This window comes from Melopsittacus undulatus, chromosome 18, assembly GCF_012275295.1.
Source record: "Melopsittacus undulatus isolate bMelUnd1 chromosome 18, bMelUnd1.mat.Z, whole genome shotgun sequence".
NCBI lineage: Eukaryota > Metazoa > Chordata > Aves > Psittaciformes > Psittaculidae > Melopsittacus > Melopsittacus undulatus.
The window spans coordinates 3,087,299-3,111,522 of record NC_047544.1 but is presented as its reverse complement, the minus strand read 5'-3'; the positions used below and the strand labels follow the sequence as shown (position 1 = coordinate 3,111,522).

The 24,224-nt window shown below is 54.5% G+C and overlaps 4 protein-coding genes across 5 annotated transcripts; 2 read left to right on the top strand and 2 right to left on the bottom strand.

Moving 5' to 3' along the window:
• The first annotated feature begins 353 nt into the window (after window positions 1-353).
• On the top strand, window positions 354-4,192 carry STAR (steroidogenic acute regulatory protein). The gene is made up of 7 exons (XM_005145111.3): window positions 354-924; window positions 1,318-1,431; window positions 1,834-1,961; window positions 2,042-2,200; window positions 2,571-2,755; window positions 3,238-3,331; window positions 3,419-4,192. The coding sequence occupies exons 1-7, from the start codon at window positions 720-722 to the stop codon at window positions 3,524-3,526; spliced, it is 993 nt and encodes a 330-aa protein (XP_005145168.3). The 5' UTR covers window positions 354-719; the 3' UTR covers window positions 3,527-4,192.
• ASH2L (ASH2 like, histone lysine methyltransferase complex subunit) lies at window positions 4,123-12,317 on the bottom strand. Its single transcript, XM_034070439.1, has 16 exons — window positions 12,260-12,317; window positions 12,102-12,171; window positions 11,248-11,393; window positions 10,587-10,675; window positions 10,338-10,432; window positions 10,124-10,219; window positions 9,843-9,938; window positions 9,569-9,644; window positions 7,644-7,737; window positions 6,957-7,174; window positions 6,603-6,770; window positions 6,113-6,306; window positions 5,776-5,868; window positions 5,351-5,449; window positions 5,068-5,127; window positions 4,123-4,674 (listed from the first exon to the last, which is right to left on the bottom strand). The coding sequence occupies exons 4-16, from the start codon at window positions 10,657-10,659 to the stop codon at window positions 4,567-4,569; spliced, it is 1,470 nt and encodes a 489-aa protein (XP_033926330.1). The 5' UTR covers window positions 10,660-10,675; window positions 11,248-11,393; window positions 12,102-12,171; window positions 12,260-12,317; the 3' UTR covers window positions 4,123-4,566.
• Window positions 12,318-13,140: 823 nt separating this feature from the next.
• Window positions 13,141-14,786, top strand: LOC101881010 (nodal homolog). The gene is made up of 3 exons (XM_034070598.1): window positions 13,141-13,303; window positions 13,783-14,540; window positions 14,634-14,786. Exons 1-3 carry the CDS (start codon window positions 13,141-13,143, stop codon window positions 14,784-14,786), a joined length of 1,074 nt encoding a protein of 357 aa, XP_033926489.1.
• Window positions 14,787-19,286: 4,500 nt separating this feature from the next.
• Window positions 19,287-23,960, bottom strand: EIF4EBP1 (eukaryotic translation initiation factor 4E binding protein 1). 2 transcript variants are annotated; one of them, XM_031043169.2, is made up of 3 exons: window positions 23,716-23,960; window positions 20,712-20,882; window positions 19,287-19,693 (listed from the first exon to the last, which is right to left on the bottom strand). In XM_031043169.2, exons 1-3 carry the CDS (start codon window positions 23,861-23,863, stop codon window positions 19,659-19,661), a joined length of 354 nt encoding a protein of 117 aa, XP_030899029.2. In that variant the 5' UTR covers window positions 23,864-23,960; the 3' UTR covers window positions 19,287-19,658. The 2 variants fall into 2 exon arrangements, with proteins under 2 accessions (XP_030899029.2, XP_005142522.2); XM_005142465.3 differs by having other exon boundaries at window positions 19,287-19,690; window positions 23,716-23,957.
• Window positions 23,961-24,224: the final 264 nt, after the last annotated feature.

The window sequence follows — 24,224 nt, the reverse complement described above, 5'->3', positions numbered from 1 at the left end:
GAGGGAGGCAATGGGGCCGCGTTGCTGCTGGTGACCTCCCCGTTGTGCAACAGCAGGAGGAAGGTCAGATCCCATAGGAAGGAGCCAGGGTTGACGTCAAGGGAAGCAGCTGGTGATGGGAGCGGGGCCATAACTCATCCCGGGAATGGCATTTTCATCCTTGACTCTTATCACTGCTCCGCATTGCCCCACAGCTCCCAGCCCTGGGGCAGATAAACCGGCCTCAGTGGGGGGGGGTTCAGGGCTGCTCCCAGCCCCATAGTGTGCCCCACGTTCAGCTCTATAGGGCTGACAGAGGGGATGTGTTGGTGTGGGGCTGTGTGGGGTCCTCCAGCACATGTGTGTCTATGAGATGTGCATGAAGCATCCCTGTGTTCCTGCATCCCGGGTACCACCATCCCAATGGTGCTGGATGTCCTGTGCTGCTCCATTTGGACCTATAGGTTGGGGGTCTAAGGTGGTGCCACAGGAGTGGGGTCTGGTCCCTATGGAGGGAGTCCTGGTGTGTTCTGGTGTGCTGAACCTGGCTCTGGTTGGTGCCTGGTGAGAGGCTGGATCCATTCCCTTATTATCCATAGTGATCCATCCTTATCCCTTGTCCAGATCACTTGTTCCCCAGTGTTATCCACAGCTCATCCATTCCCAAGCACACATCCAGCCCCGTGCAGCTGCGCAAGGAGCCAGCTCCGGCCTTGGCCCCTTGGCTCCTGCCGTAAGCGATGGCTCTTATCTCCCTGCTGACGAGCCAGCATCCTTCAGCTGCTGTACTTAAGGCCGAGCACCAGCGGGGCTGGAACAGAGCAGATCCCATCCCGGAGAGAGGCAGGAATAGGGATACCCAAAGCATCCGCACGGAGAAGATGCTGCCAGCGACGTTCAAGCTCTGTGCTGCCATCTCCTACCAGCACCTAAGGAACATGAGGGGTGAGGGTGCAGGGCTGGAGGCCACGGGGATGGTCCCCCCCCCGGGTCCATAATGGGGTTGGGTTGTGTCTCCATCACCTCTGTTTAGCTGGGATGGGCACCCGGGGGGATGCTGGTGATGGGATGCAATGGGGTGTGATGGGATGCGATGTGATACGATGGGATGCAATGGGATGCAATGGGATGCAATGGGATGCAATGGGATGTGAGGATTTAGTGGTCCCTTAATCCATCCCTACCCTGGGTACCCATGGGATCACCCTGTGGGGTTTCCAGGCTGGAATCTGCCCCCCATGGAGCAGAGCCTGGGTTTGCCCTGTCCCTGTGCTGGTGGGGATGAGGGGTCAGGGTGTTTGAATGGGGGGTGCTGGGGCTGACGCTCTCTGCCCCCAGGTCTCCGGAGGCAAACGGCCGTCACCATCGGGCAGGAGCTGGGCAGGATCCTGTGCCGCAGCCCCGGCCCTGGGCCCTGGATCAGCCACGTGCGCAGGAGGAGCTCCTTGCTCAGTGAGTGACCTGCACGGGGGTCTAACCCTGTTCACCCCCTTTCCATCCCCTTTCCGTCCCCCTTTCCATTCCCCTTTCCATTCCCCTTTCCATCCCCTTTTCCATCCCCTTTCCGTCCCCCTTTCTATTCCCTTTCCACCCCCTTTCCACCTCTTTTCCACCCCCTTTTCCATCCCCTTTCCACCCCCTTTCCACCCATATGGTGACTGTCACCATCAGAGCTGTATGGAGTGGTTGTGGAAAACCTTCCCATGGGCAGCCCGTGCCTGTGAAGTGCAGGCAAAGCAGGGGCTGAGCTCCCTTCCCAGTGTCTGGAGCAATGGATCTGATGGAGATGGAGCTGATCCAGGAGCATACCTTAGTGTGTGTGTTCTTACACTGCTGGTGTCTGACCTGGTGCAGGCTCAAGGCTGGAGGAGAAGCCCTACAGCGAGATGGAAATGTCTTACATCAAACAAGGGGAGGAAGCGCTCCAGAAATCCCTGAGCATCCTTGGGAACCAGGACGGCTGGAAGATGGAGACGGAGGTGGTAGGTACCATACCCCACTGCAGGCTGACCCCATCCCCCTGTCCATGGGGGTGATGGGAATCCCACATCCCATTCTCCAGGGGAACGGAGACAAAGTGCTGAGCAAGGTGCTCCCGGACGTGGGGAAGGTTTTCCGGCTGGAAGTGGTGCTGGATCAGCCCCTGGATGCAGTGTACAGTGAGCTGGTGGATAACATGGAGCAGATGGGAGACTGGAACCCCAGCGTCAAGGAGGTCAAGGTGGGAATGGTTCCCTGCCACAATGTGCTGCTCCCAGTGCTTGTCCCTTTGCAAAGGGTTTCTCCAGCCTTTGGGAATGGGGAGGGCAGGATTCATCCTACTGTGGGCATGGAGCTTGGGATCACAGCACTGCAGCAGAAGGGAGCCTGTATCAGCTCGAGTGCTGCTTCCTCTGCATTAAATGCACTTGGGCTTCAGTGCAGGGTAGCCAAGGGTGTTGGGTTAGAGGGGAAACTGCAGAGAGCATCACATTGCTGCTCCAAACAGCTCATTCCCATTGGAACAAGGGAAGCAGCAAGAGCATCCATCCCCTTCCCTTTGCATTGCTTTGAGCACTGCCGGGTTAACACATTGATTCCTGCCCTTCCAGATCCTGCAGAGGATTGGCAAGGACACACTCATCACCCATGAGAAGGCAGCTGCTCCCCCCGGGAACATCGTGGGACCAAGGGACTTTGTGAGCGTCCGGTGCTCCAGGAGACGCGGCTCCACTTGTGTCCTGGCTGGAATGGCCACACAGCACAGAGCTGTGCCCGAGCAGGAGGGCTTTGTAAGGTAACCCCAGTTTAGGGTCACCTCCATGGGGCTGCTTGGAGCAGTTGGGTTTGTCTTAGGTGGGGGCTGTTGAGGAAATCCCAGTTCACGGCATCATTAGGACCTCAGGTAATGATGCAGCCCAGCCTAGAGGCTCCACAGGCAGGGCTGGAACATCTCTAGAGCCATAAACCACACTGAGGTTTGGTTTATGGCCATTGCTCCTCATCCTGTTGCTGACACCACTGCAAAGAGTCAGGCACCATCCCAGCACCCACATCTCCACAGGGATGCTCTCAGCACTGCAATGATACTGGGAGGGAGGGGGATGCATTGGGCACAGCACTGAGGCTGAGAGTGGTCCCCAAGGGCAGAACTCAGGGGGACACAGAACCCCAGCAGCTCTTTGGGCTCCACCTCCCCTATCCCCTGCACCCAGCACCATTCCCCCAGTGTTGTGGGGCCAAGAGCTGGTCCCTAACGTGCACCCTGCCCCATTGCAGAGCAGAGAACGGCCCCACATGCATGCTGCTGCGCCCGCTGCCCGGCCGGCCCTCGCACACCAAGCTCACCTGGCTGCTCAGCATCGACCTCAAGGTGAGCTCAGGCTCCCAAGGCCAAGCAGGGGTTGGGGTTTGGGGCTGGTGCCACTCACAGGCTCTGTCTCTGCTCCTCTCTCTCCAGGGTTGGCTGCCCAAGAGCATCATCAACCAGGTCCTGGCCCAGACCCAGGTGGACTTCGCCAACCACCTCCGGCAGCGGCTGGCAGGGATGGGGACCCCTGGGTGCTGAGCAGGATTGGGCCCCCAGGGGAAGGAGGGGAGCTTGTAGTGGGCAGGCAACGTAACCAGAGCTTGTGCTCATCAACCCAGGCCTTTAATAGTACCCAGTGCTAATGAGCACCTGAATGAAGCCGTCCTCATTGAACTGATGAGTTAGTAGGGGCTGAGCATAAACTGAGCCCTGCATTTGCTCCACTGGCCCCTGCAACCTCCCTAATGAATGACTATTAATAAATGAAGCTCCAATGATGGGTGTTTACTATTAAAGGCCTTGGTGAGTGAGTTGTTAGGGAGATTGCAGCCACCAGAGTGGGAAGGTAAAAGGATGAGCACAGGGACTTGCTTTAAACCCTCCCCTTTTCCTCTCCTCCTTCCCCCAAACCCAGTTCTGTTCCCTCCTCCCTGAGTGAAGCAGCTCTAATTTATTGTCCCTGTACAGACACACAGCAAGTGTCCCATTATTTATTCAGTTAAAGCTCTGGAATGATGCTCACTGGCCTTGGAACTTGGCAATGCAGTGAGGAGGAGGAGGAGATGTTCACAGTGAGAGATCTCCAGAACGTGGCTGCTTTGAGTGGAAATCTCATTTTTAACAAGAAAGAAGAAGAAAAAAGAAAAACCATCTTTATTTTTCAACTAGTTTCCAGTTTGTTGGGGGGGAACAATATATACACTTGGAGCAGCCCAGATTTCAGCCCTACATGCAGTGGTTTTGTCCCACCACCATCCTTGTGCCTGGCAGCTGGACTGCTCCAACCTGGACCCAGCACAGGAGATGTTACCTCAATGTGATGCTTGCTTCTTTAGCTACACTGTGAAGCCACTGCAGCCTCCAAGAGATGCCCACAACCAGGATGCTATCACTGAGCCTCCAGCCCAGGGGCAGAGCAGGAATCCCTTGTAGGTACCTAATATACACAATGCATCCCCCCCCCCATTCCCCAGAGCTGTGTTGGCTTCAGCTCCTTTGCTCTGAGTGATGCATGAATCAAACCCACTTGCTGGAGCTCCATGGTGGGGTTGGTGTTAGGACAGTGCTGCCTGCTTGGGTTATGGCTCCCAGGGTGGGCTCCGTCTCCCATCCACTTCTGTCTCCACATGATAGAGCACATCCGCCAGCGTGTGCTCCACCACAGCACCCCAGCCCATGTCACTCATCTGCAATGGGAAGGAAAGACAGGCTCAGGATACAGAGGGGCTGATCCTGTCACAGAGCAGCATTCCAGGGATGTTCCCCTCCTAAAACACCCGTGGTTGTGGTGGGGAATCATCTAACACAGGCATGAACAGGGGCTTTGTGACCTGTTAAGAGGAACAAAGCTAAACCTTACCTGAACAGCCTAACAAATAACTCTGCATCTCCTATGTGGCCTTACTCATTTCAAAATAGAACCCTTTTGGCTCTCCTAGCTAAGGCCAAAGACTGGAGAGGACAGATACAGGCTTGCTATAAATCACCTCCCACCACCACAATGCTTGCACCTACCTTGTGTTTAAATGGGGTGAGGTGGTGACAAAGGGTGAGGGTAAAAAGCTTCAGTCAGTACTTACTGGCCTGTAAGTGATGTCTCTGGGTGGGTACTTGAAATAGGGCCCAAAGTTTATAGAAACCTGAGGAAGACACATTTGGCATTAGAACAATGGGCAAAACACTGTAGGCTTCAGTCTCCATCCCCTCCTGCTCCTGCAAGACCATGGAACAAGCAGCCCTTGGATAAAGTTCCATCAGCAACATTATTCCAGAGCTGCTCAAGTCCTGGATTTCCTCTTTATGTGCTCTCCCTGCATCCCTAAAACCATGCTGGGAATCACCTTGCAGTGATCCACTACTTACTGTGCAGCTTTTGTACAAAGAGATAGCAGGGAAATAAACTCCTTCAAAGATGTCTTTAAAGGCAATTCCTTGGCTGACACCGTTCTTGAAGAAGATGATCTGAAAAGGAGGATGAAGAGGGTGATCTTCTTCCATCCATGCCAACTTGAGGAGCTACAAAGCGAGCCTCAAGAGGCAGCTTCACCTACACCCTCCCCTTTACCTGTAGCCAATCACTTCAGTGCCAGCATCACAAGCAAAGGGTGCAGCTGGTTTGTTACATTCCCCTTTATTGTTGCTTTAATAAAAGCATCCTTGGTTCTGATGAAGACCCAGTGCTCAGCCTCCCTTTGGGCTCATCATATGTGAGCTATTAAGACACACACTCAGCCCCTCTTAGCAAGTTCTCTGCTCTTCCTGGACCATCCTCCCCTACCAGCACTGACCTGGCTTCCAGGTGCTTGTTTCAGGCTCTTCTCTGCTTTGTCCACAAAGTCCTTCTCTTCAAAGTACAAGTAGCTTTTGAACTTGATGAGGGCCTGAAAGAGCAGAAAACAGCCTCTTCAGAAGGGAAGCAGAACAACTGGTACCTTTAGTGACACATTAAAGACCTACAGGAGCCCTGTGGGGTCACAGGAGAGCCATTCACACATCCTAAGTACCTGAGAGCCAGGAGGGCAAGAGAAGATCCAACCAGACTTGAGCAAGCTCATTCAGCAGCCCACATGAAACCCCAGGAACCATGGGTTAGGGTTTGATCCCATGGTGAATTCCACACCTCACCTTATCTTTGTACGTGTCAGGCAGGGATTTGGCAGTCTCAGTATCTTCTGGCAGGCTGATGTAAAATCCCAGGATATCCCCCTGTCCGTAGCCGGATGAATAGTGCTTCCCTATGGACTGGTGAAACTTCGTTCCCTTTTTGCTGCGCCAGGAGTAACTGAACTTGTCATATCCCAGAGGTGCCTGGAGGTTCCCTGTGGAAACCAATAGGAACATCACACCCTGCAGCAGGAGCACCGCTGTGGATCCCAGTTCAAGTTCTGGGGGCAGTAATTACACCCAGTTAACAAACACAGCTCCCATGAGCACAAACACATTGATTCCAGCATGCAAAGTGTAAAGGATCCACCTGCACTGCAGCTTTGCACTATTGAGATCACCCAGGAAGAGATTCCCCTTCGGAAGAGCAGTGAATAAACAGCCAAGCTGATGCCTTAGGCCTAAGTTATTGGGGAAAGACACACAGAAACAGTTGGATAAAACTCTTTACCTAACGGCTGTGACCAGCCCAGTCGGGCAGCAGTGTCCGGAGGCATCTCATCCATGGATATCTCAAAGTACCAGGCTCCTTTCCTCACTCCATGTGAGGCTCGTACCATGGAATAGCCCTTCTCACCGATAACAGTCAGTCTGTCATCCGAGATCTTCAACTGAGGAGCTGTGGGAGAGAAGAGCTGATGAGTGAGCTCCAATGTGCAGATGAAGGCAAATGAGGAGCAGAAGTGGGTTTCAGGTTTGCACCTCCAAGCAATGATGCCTCAAGCATCCCTAAGCATCCAAGTGAGGTTACAGAAGATGCCCCCCCACCAACAAGACCCACTCATACCCCCTACAAGCCTTGTACCTCGGTCGTGCAGTGCTAGGAGCACCCGTTCATAGAGACAGGCTCTGTAGAGGTCCCCAGGGATGGGTTTCCCTGCCCAACAGTCCAGCTCCAGCTTTTCCGGGTCGGGAGCATGGGGGTCAGGCTCCGCCAGGATGTATCGATACCCATCCTTATTGAAGGGGTGTTCCAAGGGGTATCCGTGGGGTGGCAAGCGCTGGGCGGAAAACAGTGGATCACTGCAGGACACAAAGGCTCAGGTTGGCATCTCAGGGTCACCCCAGTTCAATCCCAGTACAAACCCAAACATCTGCCCAGCACTAACCCCTGGCAATGAGGGGCCTGTTCCAGTCCTGAGCACCCTTTCAGGGAATGAACTTCTCCTCAGCTCCATCTAAACCTTCCCTGGTGCAGCTTGAGGCCATTTCCTCTTGTTCCTTGGGAGAAGAGACCGACCCCACCTCACTACATCCTCCTGTCAGGCACTTGTAGAGAGCAATAAGGTCCCCCTAAGCCTTCTCTTCCCCACACTGAATCCCCCTCCAGTTCCCTCAGCCCCTTCCTCATAGGGCTCATTCTCCATCATCGTCTTTGTCACCCCTCTCTGGACCCAAAGCAGCACCTTAAGGCACCAAAAGCCAAGCTGTGCCTCTGAGCAGCAGTGAGGGGACACTCAGTGCTGTGCCCCAGCATCATCTTCCCTCTTACCTCCTGGTTTTCTTGGCTGTTCCCGTGGTCCCTCCATCCTGCTGCTTGCGCTTCGCTCCCCGTCCCTTCCCACTGCCTCCAGCAGCCATTCCCCCTTGGCACAAGAAAGCAGAGCACAGTCAAGGGAGATGGGATGGGACAGAGCCCAGGAGCATGGAATCTCCACTACCACAAGCAGCTCAGGAGCTCAAAAGCCTTCTCCCACTGTGAGCCCAATCCAGCACTTCCATAGAGCTTCCAGTCAGCTCCTGAAATGGCCCAATGCAGAGTGGGAAATGAGTGAGATTTATCAAGAGCTCAAGCTTTTAAGGTGAGGATCAAGAACCTTTTGTGTCTGGGATCCACTTCCCAAGCATTAGTATTGGCTTTCATGGAGATTCCAGGCACAGTTCACATTCATTGCTGTGACAGCAGCAGAAACCCAACCTGCAGCACACACAGTCTGACTGGAAACAGTCATCCCCCTGACACACTGTGCTGGAGGAACACTCTGACACCAGTAAGCACTTAGCATCAAACTTCCCATCTATAAACCAGAAGACACTTCAGTTGAGGGAAAAGGAAAAGCAGCAGGTGTTTCTCTTCAGTATGACCCACGTCAGGGCTGTGATAGATGTGGCTTCTCTTCTACCCAGTTGGATTGATGAGTAATGATTGACTGCTGTAACTCACACTGATACAGGCTCTCATTTCACCAAACCACTGTCAGTTTAACGTATTAATAGGCTATATTGTAAATGCATTTTCTCACCATGCTACAAAAGAGAATTCACCCTGTACTGCAGACAAACACCTCTACAAACCACACACTGTGCTGGAGTGAAAATACAGTCAGCTCTTAGCTTATCAGCATTCCCCTTGTGCTGGAAGGGATTCAAATCATTGAGGGAATGCCATATTCTGCACGACCATGACATGATCTCAGCTGCACTGGCTGGTTTGACTGCAGATATGGAGGCTCTCCACTTTGCCATCATGTCTTTGCCTCTCACAGTATCACCCCAGCTCCTGGATGCACATCACGTGTGGTGGCATTAGGTGGCTAACCCGAACCCTAAAACCACAGTATCAGGTCAGATCATGCAAAGGGAAAACAGGGAAGTGAAAATAAAGCTTTCAACCAGTCAAGTGGGGCAGAATATGAGCATTCAAAGCTTCTAACTGCTAAAAGATGACCAGGGTTGTACTACAGGATTACTGCAGTCACATCAGGGCACACTTGGGCTTTATGATTGACTTTAGCTTCTAAAAGAAGGGAGCAAAACCAGCTTTGCAAACAATAATACTTAAGGTTTAGAAGCTGAAAGGCAAAATATTCACCTCCCAAAGAGGCTCCACCTGCAAGAACAGAAGCAGCACCACACGTTTGTCAAGCTTGCAGGCATCAGACCAAACCAACCCAAGACAAGGCAGCCTTAGAGATCTATAACCCTGCTCTAAAAAGCCCTGAACACCTCCTGTGAGGCAACAAATGAATACAGATGAATGCAGGGTGAATACAGAAAACTGTAGCCTTGTGCACAAGGAAATCTCAGCAGCAGTTAACATCCCTGTAGTAAGATGACCCCAAGTAAGATGGAAGCAGTGCTTAAAATGAATAACATGTACCTTCCCCAGCTACTTTCCAATCCCAGAGTGAGGGAATGTGAGTAACACAGGTAGGTAAATTAATATCCTTATGGAATAAAACTGACAGGCTTGGGTTTCTCCAAGCCTCCTGACTGAGCTGCCACCAGGAAGGAAGAAGCTGAGCCTTCACAAGGAGGTGACATTAACCTATCTCTGTGGAGAGGCACAGGGAGACTGCCTGAATGCTTTGAGTGCAATAAGCATAACCTCAGCTCACAGCACAGGTTTAAGTGCAGCATCTCAAGTGACCCCCAGCTACAGGCCCAGGGATTCAAAAGCCTGGCTAAAGAACTTGCCATTTAAGCTTCCACTTGTGGATACAGCGTTGTTCTGTTTCTGGTTATCATATGCAGGACCAATATTGGCAAGATCCTGAAAGAGACAAAAGAAATCCCATGTATGGACTCAATGTTACCACTCAAAACCCACTTGTAGGTGCTGGGGTACCCCAACACAGGCTCTCAATGTGACCTGGGTAGGTTTTACCCATTAGATGGCCAGCAAAAAGAGTACCCCCATTTTCCTCTCACCTCCCCACTGCACACTTTGCTTCCATCACCAACCACCTACTTGGTCTAGAAGGCCAAACTTGGGGTAATCTTCTTCTGGGTCTTTACTCCCTGGGTCTGGATGCTCCTTCACCAAGAATACATCTCTTTCTTTACACTATAAAAGGAGTTTCAGTTACACAGAGAAGAACCACACCAAGTTCATTAACAGGTGTTCAAATCACAGTATTTAGCAGCATGTGTGTGAACAGTGGATGAAGCATTGGAATCTTCACCCTTTAGCCACAAGTCCTCAGCACCCACAGGCACAAGTCACACACAGCCCTGCACAGATTCACTTACCATGGTTTTGACAATATTATTTGGCCAAGTCATTTTCCCAGGTCTCTGGCGTGTTGTCATACATTCCCAATACTTATCAATAAATGGGATAATATCCTGGAAAACAGCCAACCAAAGGCACTCTTAACAGTGGCTGTCAATGCCTCCCAGGGTCTGAACATCACTAAAATCACAGCTCAGGTCACATCTGGGCTGCTTTTCGGAACAGCCTCACCTTGTCTTTGGAGAACAGGGTTTTTGGGTGCTCATCCTGGGTCCTTGACTGCCACGTCAAGTTGGCCAGAGCACTAAGGCACATTTCCTTGAGATCTACACCAAAAAGCACATGGGAGCTAGAATTGGGTTGGGAAAAGCAAACCCCTACCCATTGACCATGAGTTCCTGGTCATTTCTGGACAGCTTCAACAGAGCATCCAGCTCCACCAAAGCCTCCAGGCTTATCTTGCACTGAATGCCCACTTACTTGCTTGTTTTCTTAAGAAATAGGTGTTCCCACTGTGATGGCAAACATTGCAATGGAAGCTGTAGTTGGTCATGAAAGGCAAGCAGGAGCTGGAAAAGAGCAGGCTTTTAGTAAGCAATATTGGTAAGATATTCCTTATTCTTTACTCTACAAACCCAGTTAGCCCAAGTGAATTCTTCTCTCACAGGTTTAAGGATGCTTCCATCAAACCAGGTCACCCACAGGCATCAGGAAAAGCCACAAAGCTCTGGGGGGCCACTCAAGCTCAGTGCCACCTTCTTGCTTTAGAGAAGCCCTGACATTCAGGCAGCAGAACAAGATCTGCACAAGGAGCATCATCTGAGCCCTTAAACTGCAGCTGGAAGCCCAGAGAATGTTTTAGGGGCCAAACACGCTCCAAAAAGTGATGCTTTTATTGAGTCTTGTATGGGTTAAGGGAAGGAAACTGAATTTACTGCTCATTTATAGGGAAATTGGGGGGTTTTTGGTCACAGCTTTCAGAGCATCATCCGCAGACCCCCCCAGCCCTGCGCTCCACAGGCGTTCCTAAAGCCCAAGGGCACAAACCCTCCCTTCCCTTCCATGGGGAAGCTGCTGCCTCCAACCCCCCGTGTCCTTGGAGCAGGGTCCTTGGGCGCCGGAGCCAAGGCAGCTCACGCACGTGGTGTCAATGCCAAAGGTGTCTGCTGTGAACCACTTGGTGCAGATGCCACATTGCAGCTCGATCTCCCCCAGCTGCCGCCCGCTGTCCTCATCCACGGAGCCTGCCTGAGCATCCAGCACTTCCGAGCTGTCCCCTGCAGCCTCCTGCAAGCAGAGAGCAGCAAACAGGCTCTGGTTGAGTGCCAGGATCAGCCCTGTTGGGAAGAACCTGGTTTCCTTGGATGCTGTATTGCTGTGGAGGGGCAATTAGAGGCGCTTGGATGGGGGGGGGGTTATTTCCAGCTGAAAACTGGAAGTGGGGCTGTCAGGATGGAAAATCCCTTTGGAATATGTTTGGGTTTTGGTTTTTTGCTACATCTTTCTCCCTGACTCAGATGATGGAAAACTGATGCTGATGTAGAGCCCAATAGGATCCCAATGAGGATGCTGATGAGTTCCAATAGGATCCCAGTCAGGATGCTGGTGAGTCCCAGTAGGATCCCAATGTGGATGCCAATGAGACCCAATAGGATCCCAAAGAGACCCAATAGGATCCCAATGAGGATGCTGATGAGTTCCAATAGGATCCCAATGAGGATGCTGATGAGTTCCAACAGGATCCCAGTCAGGATGCTGGTGAGGCCCAATAGGATCCCAAAGAGACCCAGTAGGATCCCAATGGGGATGCTGCTGAGCCCCAACCCCTCATTCACTGACACACAAACGTTTCCTCTCCCACCTTCCTGCTCTCTCCACCCCCCTGCTCCTTTCCCCCTCCCCATGCTCCCTACCAGCCCCGGATCGCTCCCAGACCACATCCCTTTGGATAACGCCCTGGATACGGCACACGCACCCCCCCCGGCCCGCACCTACCGGAGGCTCCTTCCCGTTGGCGGACTCGGTCTCCACAGCCGCGCTGCCATCGCCCAGGGCCGCTTCCCCTCTGCAGGGGCACAAAGCGGGGTTAGGGGGGGGCACACGGGGGGCTCCGGAGCCTCCACCGCTCCCCGGTCCCGTACCCGGTCCCGTACCCGCTGTCAGGGCCGGCGCTGCTCGGCTCCGCCGGGGGCTCCGTGGCCGCCGGCTCCGGGCCCGGCTCCGAGGCCTCGGCGGCCGCAGCCGCCGGCGCTGCCGCCATCGTGCCCCGCCGCAGCAACTCTCGCGAGAGGGAGGGGTTCTCGCGAGAGCGGCGCTTCAAAGGGCAACGCCGATGTGGGGACCACAGAGAGGGGAGGAGAGCAGCGCCACCTGCCGGGGAGGAGGCGGCCGGGGTGTGACGTCACGCTGCATGGGTGTAACGTCATCAAGGCACGGGGGTCTTGGAGGGGGGGTACCCAAATGAGATGGGGGTCCCAATGGGATGGGATGGGCAATGGGGGCACCAGTACCCAAATGAGATGGGGGGTCCCAATAGGATAGGATAGGCAATGGGGGCCCCAGTTCCCAAGTGGGTTGGGGTTCCCAATAGGACCAGAGGGCACTGAGACAGGGGGAAAGCAAGAGCAGGGCAGAGCCCCTGCATGGACCGGGCTGGAGCAGGACCTGGGATGATGCTCACGGGTACCCCCTTGTTCCTTGTTCCCCGCAGAGGGACAGGGCTGGGAATGCTGATCTGGTGATGGGGACCAAGGTGGGATGGATGGATCGATGGATGGATGGAGAGAGGGACGGGGAGAATAAGTGATGGGAATAAGGAGGGATGGGGCTGGAGACAGGGAGGGAAGGATGGAGAGAAAGAGGAAGGGAGAAAGGGAGGAACAGGAGAGATGGAAACGGGGAGGGACGGGGGGGGGTGTGGAGAGGAGGGGGGATGGAGACAGGGACCGAGGGACGGGGACAGGAGGGGAGGGGGCTTCGGGGCGGCGCTCGGGGCTCGGTACAAATAGAGCGGCTGCGGGCGGCCCCTGCAGCCATGCGGGTCCCGGTGCTGCTCTGTGCCCTGGCCCTGCTCCGCATGGGATGCGCGCACCCCCGCGCCCCTCCGCGCTGCCCCGCGCTGATGCTGCAGCTCCTGCGCGCACCCCCCGCTCCGCTCCGCGCTGCCGCCGCCGCTGCCCTCAGCCTCTCCCCGCACGGTGAGTGGGGCTGCGGCCCCGGAGTCCCTATCCCGGCACCGGCTCCATCCCCGGGCATCCTCATCCCGGCACCAGCACCGTCCCGAGCATCCCTGTCCTTGGATCCGCACCACCCTGTGCATCCCTGTCCTGGGACCGGCACTGTCTCTGAGCATCCCTGTTTCTCAGGACCTGCACGGTCCCCGGGACCCGCACCATGCCTGTGCATCCTTGTCCTGGGACTGGTACCGTTCCTGGGCATCCCTGTCCCGGAATCCGCACTGTCCCTGAGCATCCTTGTTCCCACGACCAGCACTATCCCAAGCATCCCTATCCCGGGACCGTGACCATCCCCAGGACCGACCCTGTCCCCGAGCATCCCTGAACCGGTATCCCTGTCCATGCCCTCACACGGTGCCGGAGCATCCCTGCCTCTCCCCGGCCCCGGTGCTTTCGGGTTGGATCCCGGGGTCCCCTCACCGTGCCTCTTGGCTTTGCAGGCTCGGTGCAGAGCGGCTCCCATTGGGCTCTCTCGTTTGACATGTCCTCGCTGTCCAGCAGCCAGGAGGTGAACCTGGCCGAGCTCCGCATCCTCCTGCCCCGGCTCTCCCTTCCCCACAACGTGTCCCTGGATATCTACCACAGCCGGCGGTGCCGGGACACCGGCTCCTGCCCTCCCCAGCTCCTCCTGGGCTCCGTGTCTGGGAGCCCCGCTTCCATCCAGGCCCCTTGGAAGGTGTTTGAGGTCACCGCTCTGCTCCGCTCCTGGCTGCACCAAGGCACAGCCCCTGGGTACCACATGGGAGCGGAGCAGTGGGATGCGGGTGATCCGGATGCCACCCCGATGCCCTCACCCACCTTGAGCGATGCCGGCCATGGGGATGCGATGGACAGAGCCCTGCTGCTCGTGTTCTCCAAGGATAAATCACCGGGAGAGCACAGCCTCATCAGGACAGCGGAGACCTCCAAGCACGTCATGCGGGAGAGCATCAACCAGGGCAGCATCCCAGGGATGCGCCGGCATCGCCGCACCAGGAAGGAGAAGCAAAGGATCAAAGGGAGCGATGCTGGTGCTGCCGTGGGGGGTGAGGAGGGCAGGTCCCTGTGCAGGAGGGTGGATATGATGGTGGACTTCGAGCAGACGGGCTGGGGCAGCTGGATTGTGTACCCCAAGAAGTACAACGCGTACCGGTGTGAAGGGCAGTGCCCATCGCCCGTGGATGAGACCTTCAAGCCCACCAACCATGCGTACATACAGGTAAGAGGGGTTGCATCCTGCTCCCCCCCTGCACCTCAGCCCCATTGCAAGGGGCAGGGGGTGATGCTTTGCCTTCGCTGTGTCTCCCCATAGAGTTTGCTGCAGCTCTACAAGCCCAACCATGTGCCGTGCCCCGTGTGCTCCCCGGTCAGGATGAGTCCCCTCTCTATGCTCTACTATGAGAAGGGGGAAATCGTCGTCCGCCACCACGAGGACATGATCATCGAGGAGTGTGGCTGCAACTGAGGCTCATCCCTCTGCAAGGGGCATGGCTCTGCCCTGGAAGCATCCCCAAGGACCAGCACACGGAGCAGGGAGCCTATGGAGAGGGCTGGGGAAGCTCTGGCTGTGCCAGAGGAGGAGCAGGGTGTGCGGATGGCCACGAGCATGGATGGAGCCAGGATCCGCATGGGAAGGGCCATCGGACACCTCCCTGCAGCATCAGGGTGCTGGGTGCCCCATGCTGTGTTATCCATGTGCTAGGGCTGGTGCTGCTCTGCACGCACAGGATGGACCCGTGGAGCGTTGCTCCTTCTGACACAACAGGAATCGCAGTGGTGGGACACTGCATACAGCCATACATGATACACCCATCATACACCATCACACCATCATACACCAACATACACCCATTATACACCAACATACACTGACATACACCCATCATACACCAACATACACTGGATACCCCATCATATACCCATCATACACCCATTATACACCATCACACACCCATCACACACCACCACACACCATCATACACCCATCATACACCAACATACACCCATCATACACCAACATACACTGATATACACCCATTATACACCATCATACACCATCATACTCCCAGGATATACCCATTATACACTTCCCCTGGACCACGCAGGAAGTGATGCTAAAGATGGACCTGGGGCCCCTGCATCCCTCTCCAGAGCATCATCCATTCACTAGGGACCAGAGTGGGATTTGCAGAGGCAGTGGGATGGGTCTGAGCCCCCCAACACCCCGGCTCACACAACTGCTTTCCCCTCTCCATGTGGGCTCAATCCTGACCCACCCCTCGCTGGAAGGGGCGGTACTGGAAGGGTTGGATGATCCATCAATAAATTATATCCATGGACAATACCTGGTGGTAAATGACATAGAATGGTGTGAAAGATGCTCAAGAGGGAGGGTGAGCATCTCATAACACGAGATAACAAAGGGGCTCTCACCTCGATGGGGAGATCAAGCAGGGAAGCACTTGCAGGCGCTGAAAAGGGGGGATAAAGGGATTCTCCACCTTTATTTATCCCTTAGGGATAAGGGGATGGGGAATGTTCTCTAACAGCAGCTTTCCTTTGGGTGGTGGGGCTGAGAACTGGAGCAGGAGAGCTCATTGCCCCCTGTCTGCCAGCCCTGGGGGGCAGCGAGGGTCGGGCCCCCCAAGCTCACCCCATTGCAGGCGTGGCTATGGGTCTGGGCTCCCCCAGGCTGCCCCAGACATGGATGGGGACATGGTACATGCACAGGGACCCAGTGCCACGGGGACACAGTGCCATGGGGACACAGTGCCATAGGAACACCCTGCCATGGGGTCCCAGTGCCCCGTCTGCAGCCAGCACAGCGGAGGGCCCAGTGGGAGCACAAGGGCTGGGGCAGGACGGGGCCATCCCCATCCCTCCTCTCCCTGCCCCAGCAGCTCCATTCCACATCCCAAACCCAGCCTGATTATCCCGAATCCACATCCCAGCCGGCGGATAAACAAAGCGTGTCTGGCCCTGGCTCCTTGCATATTCCAACAGCGCTTCACACTGCGACCATCCCGTCATTAGAGGGTCATTTGCAGGGGCTGTCAAGCGATGTGTGGGGCTAACCCCTGGCAGGAGGCAGCTGCAGCCAGAAACCTGGAAATGTGGGCTCCGGAGCGAAGGAATCCAAGTGATTTCGCCTTTTCCTCTATGGATTTGCTGCTTTCCCTGGAAAACGGGAGGTTTCACGGACCCCCCCCCCCCCCCCCCAGCCCTTTTGCCCTGCTCTATCTCTGCAATCTCTGCCCCTCCATCACGCCTGTTGGAAAGGCAGCAGCGGGTGCAGAGGTTGTTGTAGGGCAGGGAGAGGCCGTTCCCAATGGAAAAGGCTGAGATTCCAGGGCTGTAAGGAAAACATCAAAGCGTGGATGCTGGGGATGATAAAGGTTTAGGCAGGGTGAGCCCGTCTGGGTCTGGGAGCGTGGATCTGCTCCTGTCCCAATACACAAACAGGGGCATGGAGCTGGCTCTCAGTGCCTAAAGGGGCTACGGGAAAGCTGGAGATGGGCTTTGGACAAGGGATGCAGGGACAGGACAAGGGGAATGGTTTTAATCTGATAGAAGGGAGACTGGGATTTAGACAGGGATTAGAGCACCCTGCTCCAGTGGAAGGGGTCGGAGCTGGATGAGCTTTAAGCTCCCTTCCAACCCATTCCATTCTATGGCTCTGTCTCTGGCATTCCAAGCCTGGCTACACCACACCACTCGCACTAAGAGGCTGAGGAGCTGCCTTCGCCATGGGGATGCTCACTGAGCATGGGGATTGCCATGAGGATGGGATGCAGCCGCGTGTGTGGCTGCTGTGCGCAGCTGGGATGCTCCAGGGAGGTCCAAAGGGACAAGTGTTGGATTTATCCTTACATTTCCCATCCCATCCTGCTCCGCATCCTGGGATGAACAACACCTGACCCTGTGCACCATTTGTACAGCCCTTTGATAAACCCTTGGGTCTGTTTGCTTGTGTGTCCAGAGCAAACTGTGCCTATGCTCCACCCTGACCGTGTGCTGCTGCTCCTCCAAGGTACAGGATACAGGCAAGGCTCCATCCTTCCCATGCCAGCGCATAGGGATGCTGAAGCCAACCCACCTTGGCAATGGGATGCTCCCCTACTCGAGGGCTTTCAGCAGCAAAACCCCATTGAGGAACTGGTGCAAAACCTAGGAACAGACCCATGATAGACGGAGATGGGTCCAGACCCAGCCGGGATGAAGGATAACGAACGGGAGCAGGGGATGCTGAGACCCCACACCAAGAGAACTTCAAGGCACCGGCTTGGGGACAAATTGCACCCAGGTTCACACGTTCACAGCTTCCCTTTGCCCCCAGCACCGCAGCCCCAGGGCCCTGCTGGGCCCCCCTTGGTGCTTCTCAGGGTGCTCATCCTCCTTTGGAATTATCGGCTCTGAACTGCTGTCGGAGGCACCTGGTGCTTTGATGCTGCCCCAGATGTACATAAGCCGCAGATACCGATGCAAAGGCACGGGTAAAATACTTCACACTTCCAGCACTTGTTATCCCGAGCGCTGGGTGGGAGGGAATGGGATTTGAAAGCATTACTGGCAAGAGCTGACAAGCCAAACAAGCCAGGCAGATGCTTTGGCACCTGGTACAAGGCTCCCGATCATGCCCTGGCCATTGCGGGTCAGAAACTCACAGCAAGGCTGAAACCAGCTTGTTTCACTCCAGGATGGGCAGCCCAGTGGGTACCAGCATCGTGTCCCCATCCCAACATCACCATTGGGTACCACAGCAGGACCTTGCCCTGTGGGTACCAGGTCTCAGGGCATCCTAGCATAAGGACAAGCAGCAAACTGCTGTGGATAAAGTGGGTGTCACAGTTGTGGAAGGGTATTTCAGGACAGCAAGAAAGGTAAAAGCCCATCTTTTCCCAGTGAAACCCATTCACCAAGGATAACATCAGGACAACTCTTCCATGCTCGAGCAACCATCACATTTTGGTTAGGATAGAGCAGGAACACAAGCCCCAGCACTGGAAACAGACTTAAACCACTGAAAACACCCAGTCTGTTCTATTTACCTTCCCAAAACTGACTGGCTTTGGATGAATTCCTATTAATGCAGTTGGAACCCAAATCTGCTTCCCAAGGAATGGGAGCCGGAGATCGCTGCCCTGGGCAGGACACATCAGCCCCACAGCAACCTCCAGCACCATTTCCATCGCCAAGCATGAATGGAGCAGGGAGGAGCATCCCCAGCAGTGATCCCAGCTCCTCTCCTCATACCAAACCCCAGCTGCTGGGCTGCAGCTGCAAGCCTGATAACGCAGCACCCGAGGGCAACACATCCCAATGGGTTCCCATTAAGGTTTCATCTTATCTGCAGCAATTGCTTTGTTTCGGCTTCTTCTGTTCCTCATTAGGAAAGGCTTTCGTGTCCTAATGCCACAATTGAGCTTCATTAGCAGGTATTTAACCGCTCTCTGCACAGACACTCGTTGTCCTTTAGGAAGTCTGAAGTTCAAGCCCTGGCTTCATCTGCAATTCCCCTCTTGGGATGCCTCCATCACCAGATACCATCACTGCTAACGCAGCCATGCAGCACTATTAGAGACTGCTCCGAGCACGGTTATGAAACCCCATGGAGATGTAAAGTACGTGCTTGGGATGCCCAACTTGAACACTCCCATAGTAAAATCATGGTCTTGGATGAGAATTCCCCTCTCCAAACCAAGCAGGTTTATTCCCAGCTTCCCCCTTCAACCCTCTCTTCCCCCCTAAACCTTAATCCTGCTGGATTAATCCTGCTCCAGACTCAGTGCACACAGACCCCCAGCATTGATTATATAGGGGACACCCAGAGCTGCTTTGCCAAGAGACCTTGAGGCATCTCAGCCTGTGCCTTGCAGGGGACAGCAGTAGCACAGTGCTCAGCTGAGGCTGTACTGATGCCAACAGGGTGGCAATTCCTTGCTGGAAGGGATAAAGGACAAGGAAATGGGGTTTATTGCGTTCACCTCCATAGCAGGAGACTCCACGTGATGTTTATTTCCCCCTTGTATTGCATTTCCCCATCTTTTACAGTATTAAAAATGATTAACAAAAGCATGGAACTGGAAACAAAAATCATTGAGAGCATCTCCTCTGGCACTCTAAGGCCCATCATCAGCAGGGGCTGCGCTTGTGTATTCGCACCCATAGGGAGGCTGAGGCTCCATCCTTGTGACACACATTCCAAAGGGAATAAACTGCCTTTCCCAGGAAGCAGGAAGGCACTCAAGGCATCGGCTACTGTTAAGCCTGGCTGGTGGCAATCCTCAAGACAAGGTCCTGGTGCTTTGCTGGATAAAGCACTCTCAGGGCTCGTGCTTTAGATGTCCATGTCAAACTGCTCTTCCTCACCTGCTGAGAGGAAGTAAAACCACCAATGAGTCCTCAAAGCTTCACTTTAGGTACCAAACCCATGACTGAATACAAAACCTGTGATGGAAGGAACAGCTCTGCTTCAGGAATGGGGCAATTTGGACCCAAAATCACCACTCAGCCAGCAAATTTGATAGGAAAAGCATCATGTACGAGCTAAATAGAAGCTCTGTCTGTAGAGGGCATCTTACACACAGAGGTAGCAAAGATGCCCTTTAAACACTTCATTTCTACCCTGGATATCCTTGTGAAAAGCAATGTAAAGGATAACAAACCCTGGTACAAGCATCTGTGATCAAGATGCAACAGCACATTCCATACTTGCTGTGTATCCAGGCAGTTGGACAGGATGCCAGTGTGAGCAGCAATGATGCTCCATGGCAGCGGGTTGGAACTGGAGGAACTTAAGGTCCTTTGCAACCCAATCCATTCTATGATAGCTCAAGAGCAATACTCATTGGTGTTGCTACTACAGAGCCTTCATGTAAGTGTTGTTGTGCACAAAGGGGCCAACAAACTCTGCTCTCCTGCAGCCTAACCTCCACCTTGCTCTCATGCATCCCTGCTGAAGCCACAGTGATGGGTACATGGAACAAACAGCAACAAAGCAGGTATTGGAGGCTGGCTGCATAAATGGAGCTCTCTCATACAGCTTGGCATCAAAACCAGGCAGGAGCCATTTCCAGCTCAGGTGAATCCTAAAAGCCCTGAGCAAATCCTACTGGGAATTGCAAAGGAGCTGCAAACCAGGCCTGGAGAGATAGAGAAGCAGCTGCACCCATTGTCCCATCACTGGTCCAGCAGCATCATTAAGGGATTATAACAAATACCATCTGAAAAGTCACAATCCTGGGACCTAATCCATGAGAACCTCATCACCTGGGAACACCAAACACATGGATTCAACCAGAGCTTCTCAGGGACCACTCTCATAGGGATCCCTGGCTCCATTCCCTATGTGAGCTCTGGAGCCAGCCCTGGTGTCTGTGCACACACTGACCTGCGCTCGCTTTCTCATCACAGTTTTGGACATGGTTGTTCTCAATCTTCAACTCCTCCACCTTAGGGCTGGTAACGCCTGGAATGTCGGGAAGGTCAGAGGGAGGTGTTTTGGCAACGGGGGAATTGCGGCATTCCATGAGGAACTTACGGTCGTAAATCATCCTGGTACCTGGGGGGGAGATAAGAACACTGTTGGCTGCTGGTGTTCTGCAGAGTACAGATGGGGGTAAAGCAACAGCAGGAACCACATTTATTTAGCACTCATTCTGTTCATTTTATGCTACCTTCGAGCAAGCCCCGTGCTGTTAACACTGTGTTTGCTATGCAAAGGTGTGAATTAGGCACCTGAGTAACAGCTAATGCTGCGGAGAGAACACAACTCCAAACCCACACTGCACACAAGAGATCCATCCCCTTTCATCTCAGCATCGCAGCAGCACCCAAAGGAAATGGGAACAAACTGAATTTAGCTTCTGCTCCACAATATCCCAGGCATTTGGGTTGTCAAAGGCTGGGAATCGCAGACACAAGCACACATGAAGCAGGATGCGGCAGTGCCTCTCCATCACTGCCCAGGGGTCTGGTGCTGGGTACCAGGCATTCAAAGCTTCAACACAGGCAGTTGTTAGTGTCTGTTTTCATGGGTGTCCCTGCCCTGGGTAGAACAAACCAGCTCCAGTGCATTACTCCCAGTCTCCACATGGATTTCTAGGAACACCGCTGGACTGAACACCCTGTTCCCTATAAAGGAATTGCATTGGAAGAGGCTCAAAAGCCACACGCAGGAAAGGGAGCCCTTCAAACCAACCTCAGCCTTAACCCATGGAGCCCTGGAAAGCGATTTCTTCTTCACCAGGAAGAAGCCTGCAAATTCCCTGGATCAAGGCCAGGCTGCTCTGTCCCTGTTCCAGCCAGAGGGAAAAGCAGCTTCTCCTTGGGCACTCCCTAAGCATTAACTACGAGTACACAAGCGCAGGCAAACAACCTCCCCTTAACACCCATTCCAGAACATTAAACTCACTGGGTTTTGAGGCATGGCTATAAAAGAACAGAACTGGGTATCATCAATGAGATCCCAAACTGCTGAGACCCTTTTCACTCCATGACTTGTGAGCTGCTTCCTTAGACCCAAAGCAGGAAGGCAGCCAGGCTGTGAGCTGTGAAAGAGAACAGGGCTCCCCAGCACAGCAGCTCCAAAGGATCAGGAACACAGCTCAAGAGCTTCCACGTTCCTGTTCCACCTTTTCAATAGGCTCCAGTCAGCCAGCACTGGCCCCAAGCCCTTTTTCCATCACTCACATCCCCAGTGCTGGCTGCAGCCAAAGGGATGACTGCAGGGACCACAATGCTCACATCCCCTCTGAGATCAGGCACAACAAACTCAGTTTGCTGCTTTCTTCTGATCCTGCAGGTTTAACCTCCTGCTTTGAGCAAGCTGCATACATGGAATGTTTGGAAGAGGACCTAAACCGAGTGCTTCTGAAGCAGGAGATGATTCTTACATCAGGTTTATCCACAAAGGAGCATTGCAAAGCATTCAGAGAGCAGGAAACCAACGAAGAGAGAGGCTCACAGCAGCTCCAGCACACTCTGGAGCCTGACCATGGGGCCTGTGGTGTGAAAGGCATTGATAAGGTTTCCAGAAGGGCTCCTCCAGACTACACAAGATAAGGTTGGAACCATCCCTCCTCTTGGCACCCAAGCAGGCACCTGCAGGCAAACAGGCAGCAGCACATTCTGTCCCCAGCCAGCACCACAGTCACGGGAGTGCTGGGGATGTGCCAGCTCCACACCCCCCAGGCCAGCAAACAGGGCTTGTGCTTCTCCTCCTGCTCTAGGCATTCATTAACTCCCCATAGAGAGAGGAGAACCCTTGGGCTCGTGATGCTGCACACTGGTAATTGCTCATTTCTGCTCTGTTAATGAATGGAGCTGAGGAAGTCTCTCTCCATCATCTCCCACTGTAATTACTGCAAGTGCTATGGAAGTGCTCCAGCCACTCGCTGCTTTCAAAGAGGGAATACAAGGCAAAAGCAGCACAAGAACTTCAGTCCCTTCTCTTCATATACCCCAAGTGAGTCAGAAGCATCACTTCCCCCTTCCCTCTGTGTGTTAACCCCTGGAACCCTGCTTGTTGGACACCACAAGGCGCAGAAAGCATCCTCCATCCCATCCCATCCAGTCTGCTCTTTCGGCTGGGGTTCAGGCACAGCATTCCCTGCTGCTCCCATTGAGGGGGAATTCTTAAAGGCCCTTTAGGGAGCTTCCTGTTGTATCCCTGCTCCAGCACGTGGAGACACACAGGGTGCAGTGAGATAAATGGGGATCATATACACTGCAGCCCTCCTTTGCTGCCTCCATCCCAAAGAGGTTTGCTGTGCTGGGTTGAAGATGAAATCCATACAGGATCCCACTGCTGGCAGTGACACATGCAGCACCGGTACCAAGGAGAGAGGGAAGGGACACGATGTTTTCCTGCGCTTCCAGAAGGGAGATAAAGGAATAAAGCAAGGAATAAAAAGGTTTGCTTATGCCAAAGGAACAGCACATGTTAGGGATTAGAAGGAACCTGGAGGGGAGCATGGGTTTGCTCCCAAAAGCAGCACCCATAGCCTCATACCTCAGCACAGGCACCCATGGGATGCTTCCCCCCCCCAGCCCCTTTGTTCCTATTCACAGCACACACCACGCACCCAGGGGAGCCCCCAGCACCAAACAGGCTCTGCAGGGCCAGCACCCACAGTGCTGCTGCCCGGGTACCCCCATAGAGCCCCGATCCCCACGCACCCCCTCGGTCAAGCAGGACCCCCCCCAAAGGCCAACCCGCAGTCAAAGGTGGACCCAACCCCATACCCTGAGGAAGAGCCCCCAAACCCCAAACCCAGGAGCATCCCTCCCATGCAGCTCACAGTGAGACCCCCCCCCCCAAAACCACACCAGGGCCTCCATCCCCATCCCCAACCGGACCCATCCGGTTCCCTCTGCCCCGTCCCGGTGCTCACCGCCCGGTGTGGTCCCGAACACGGTGCCCCCCGGAGTGGTGCTGTAGTCGCCGGGCGGCAGTGGGGCGCCGTCGGGGAGGGTCAAGCACTTGCCGGGGGTCGGGATATCGCGACTTGGAGTCTGGCCCTGGCAGCAGCGTCCCGACATGACGTCGGGATTGGGATCGGGATTGGGATCGGGATTGGGATTGGGATCGGGATCGCGTACACGCCACTGCCACCCCACCGCCCCTTCCGGCCAACGATACGGCCCTTCCGCGATATGGGCGGGGCCTATTCGGGGGCGTGGTTTATGTAAATAAGGGGCGTGGTCTGTCACACGCCGGGTCCTAGTGCCCCCCGCCCCATATGGTGCACCCAGCGCCCCACGGGGATGCTGACAGCGCTGCCCCGGTCACTGTTTCAGCCTTAGAGACCCCCCCGCTTGCCCCATGCAGCTCGGTGGGCGCTGCGGTGGGTCCCGGTGGTCCCCGTGTGTGTCCTGCGGGACAGATGTCCCGTCCCAAATG

Bases quoted from the DNA above. Each gene is read 5' to 3' on its own strand.
- STAR (XM_005145111.3), top strand. From the start codon at position 720: ATGGCTCTTATCTCCCTGCTGACGAGCCAGCATCCTTCAGCTGCTGTA. The intron at 925-1,317 runs GTGAGGGTGCAG...CTCTGCCCCCAG, and splicing joins GCACCTAAGGAACATGAGGG to GTCTCCGGAGGCAAACGGCC. The intron at 3,332-3,418 runs GTGAGCTCAGGC...CTCTCTCTCCAG, and splicing joins TGCTCAGCATCGACCTCAAG to GGTTGGCTGCCCAAGAGCAT.
- ASH2L (XM_034070439.1), bottom strand. From the start codon at position 10,659: ATGACCAACTACAGCTTCCATTGCAATGTTTGCCATCACAGTGGGAAC. The intron at 6,307-6,602 runs GTAAAGAGTTTT...TGGTTTCCACAG, and splicing joins GGGCTGGTCACAGCCGTTAG to GGAACCTCCAGGCACCTCTG. The intron at 5,450-5,775 runs GTCAGTGCTGGT...CCTCCTTTTCAG, and splicing joins AACAAGCACCTGGAAGCCAG to ATCATCTTCTTCAAGAACGG.
- LOC101881010 (XM_034070598.1), top strand. From the start codon at position 13,141: ATGCGGGTCCCGGTGCTGCTCTGTGCCCTGGCCCTGCTCCGCATGGGA. The intron at 13,304-13,782 runs GTGAGTGGGGCT...TTGGCTTTGCAG, and splicing joins CCTCAGCCTCTCCCCGCACG to GCTCGGTGCAGAGCGGCTCC. The intron at 14,541-14,633 runs GTAAGAGGGGTT...GTCTCCCCATAG, and splicing joins CCAACCATGCGTACATACAG to AGTTTGCTGCAGCTCTACAA.
- EIF4EBP1 (XM_031043169.2), bottom strand. From the start codon at position 23,863: ATGTCGGGACGCTGCTGCCAGGGCCAGACTCCAAGTCGCGATATCCCG. The intron at 20,883-23,715 runs GTGAGCACCGGG...TCTCCCCCCCAG, and splicing joins GTTCGGGACCACACCGGGCG to GTACCAGGATGATTTACGAC. The intron at 19,694-20,711 runs GTCAGTGTGTGC...ACTTCCTCTCAG, and splicing joins TGATGAGAAAGCGAGCGCAG to CAGGTGAGGAAGAGCAGTTT.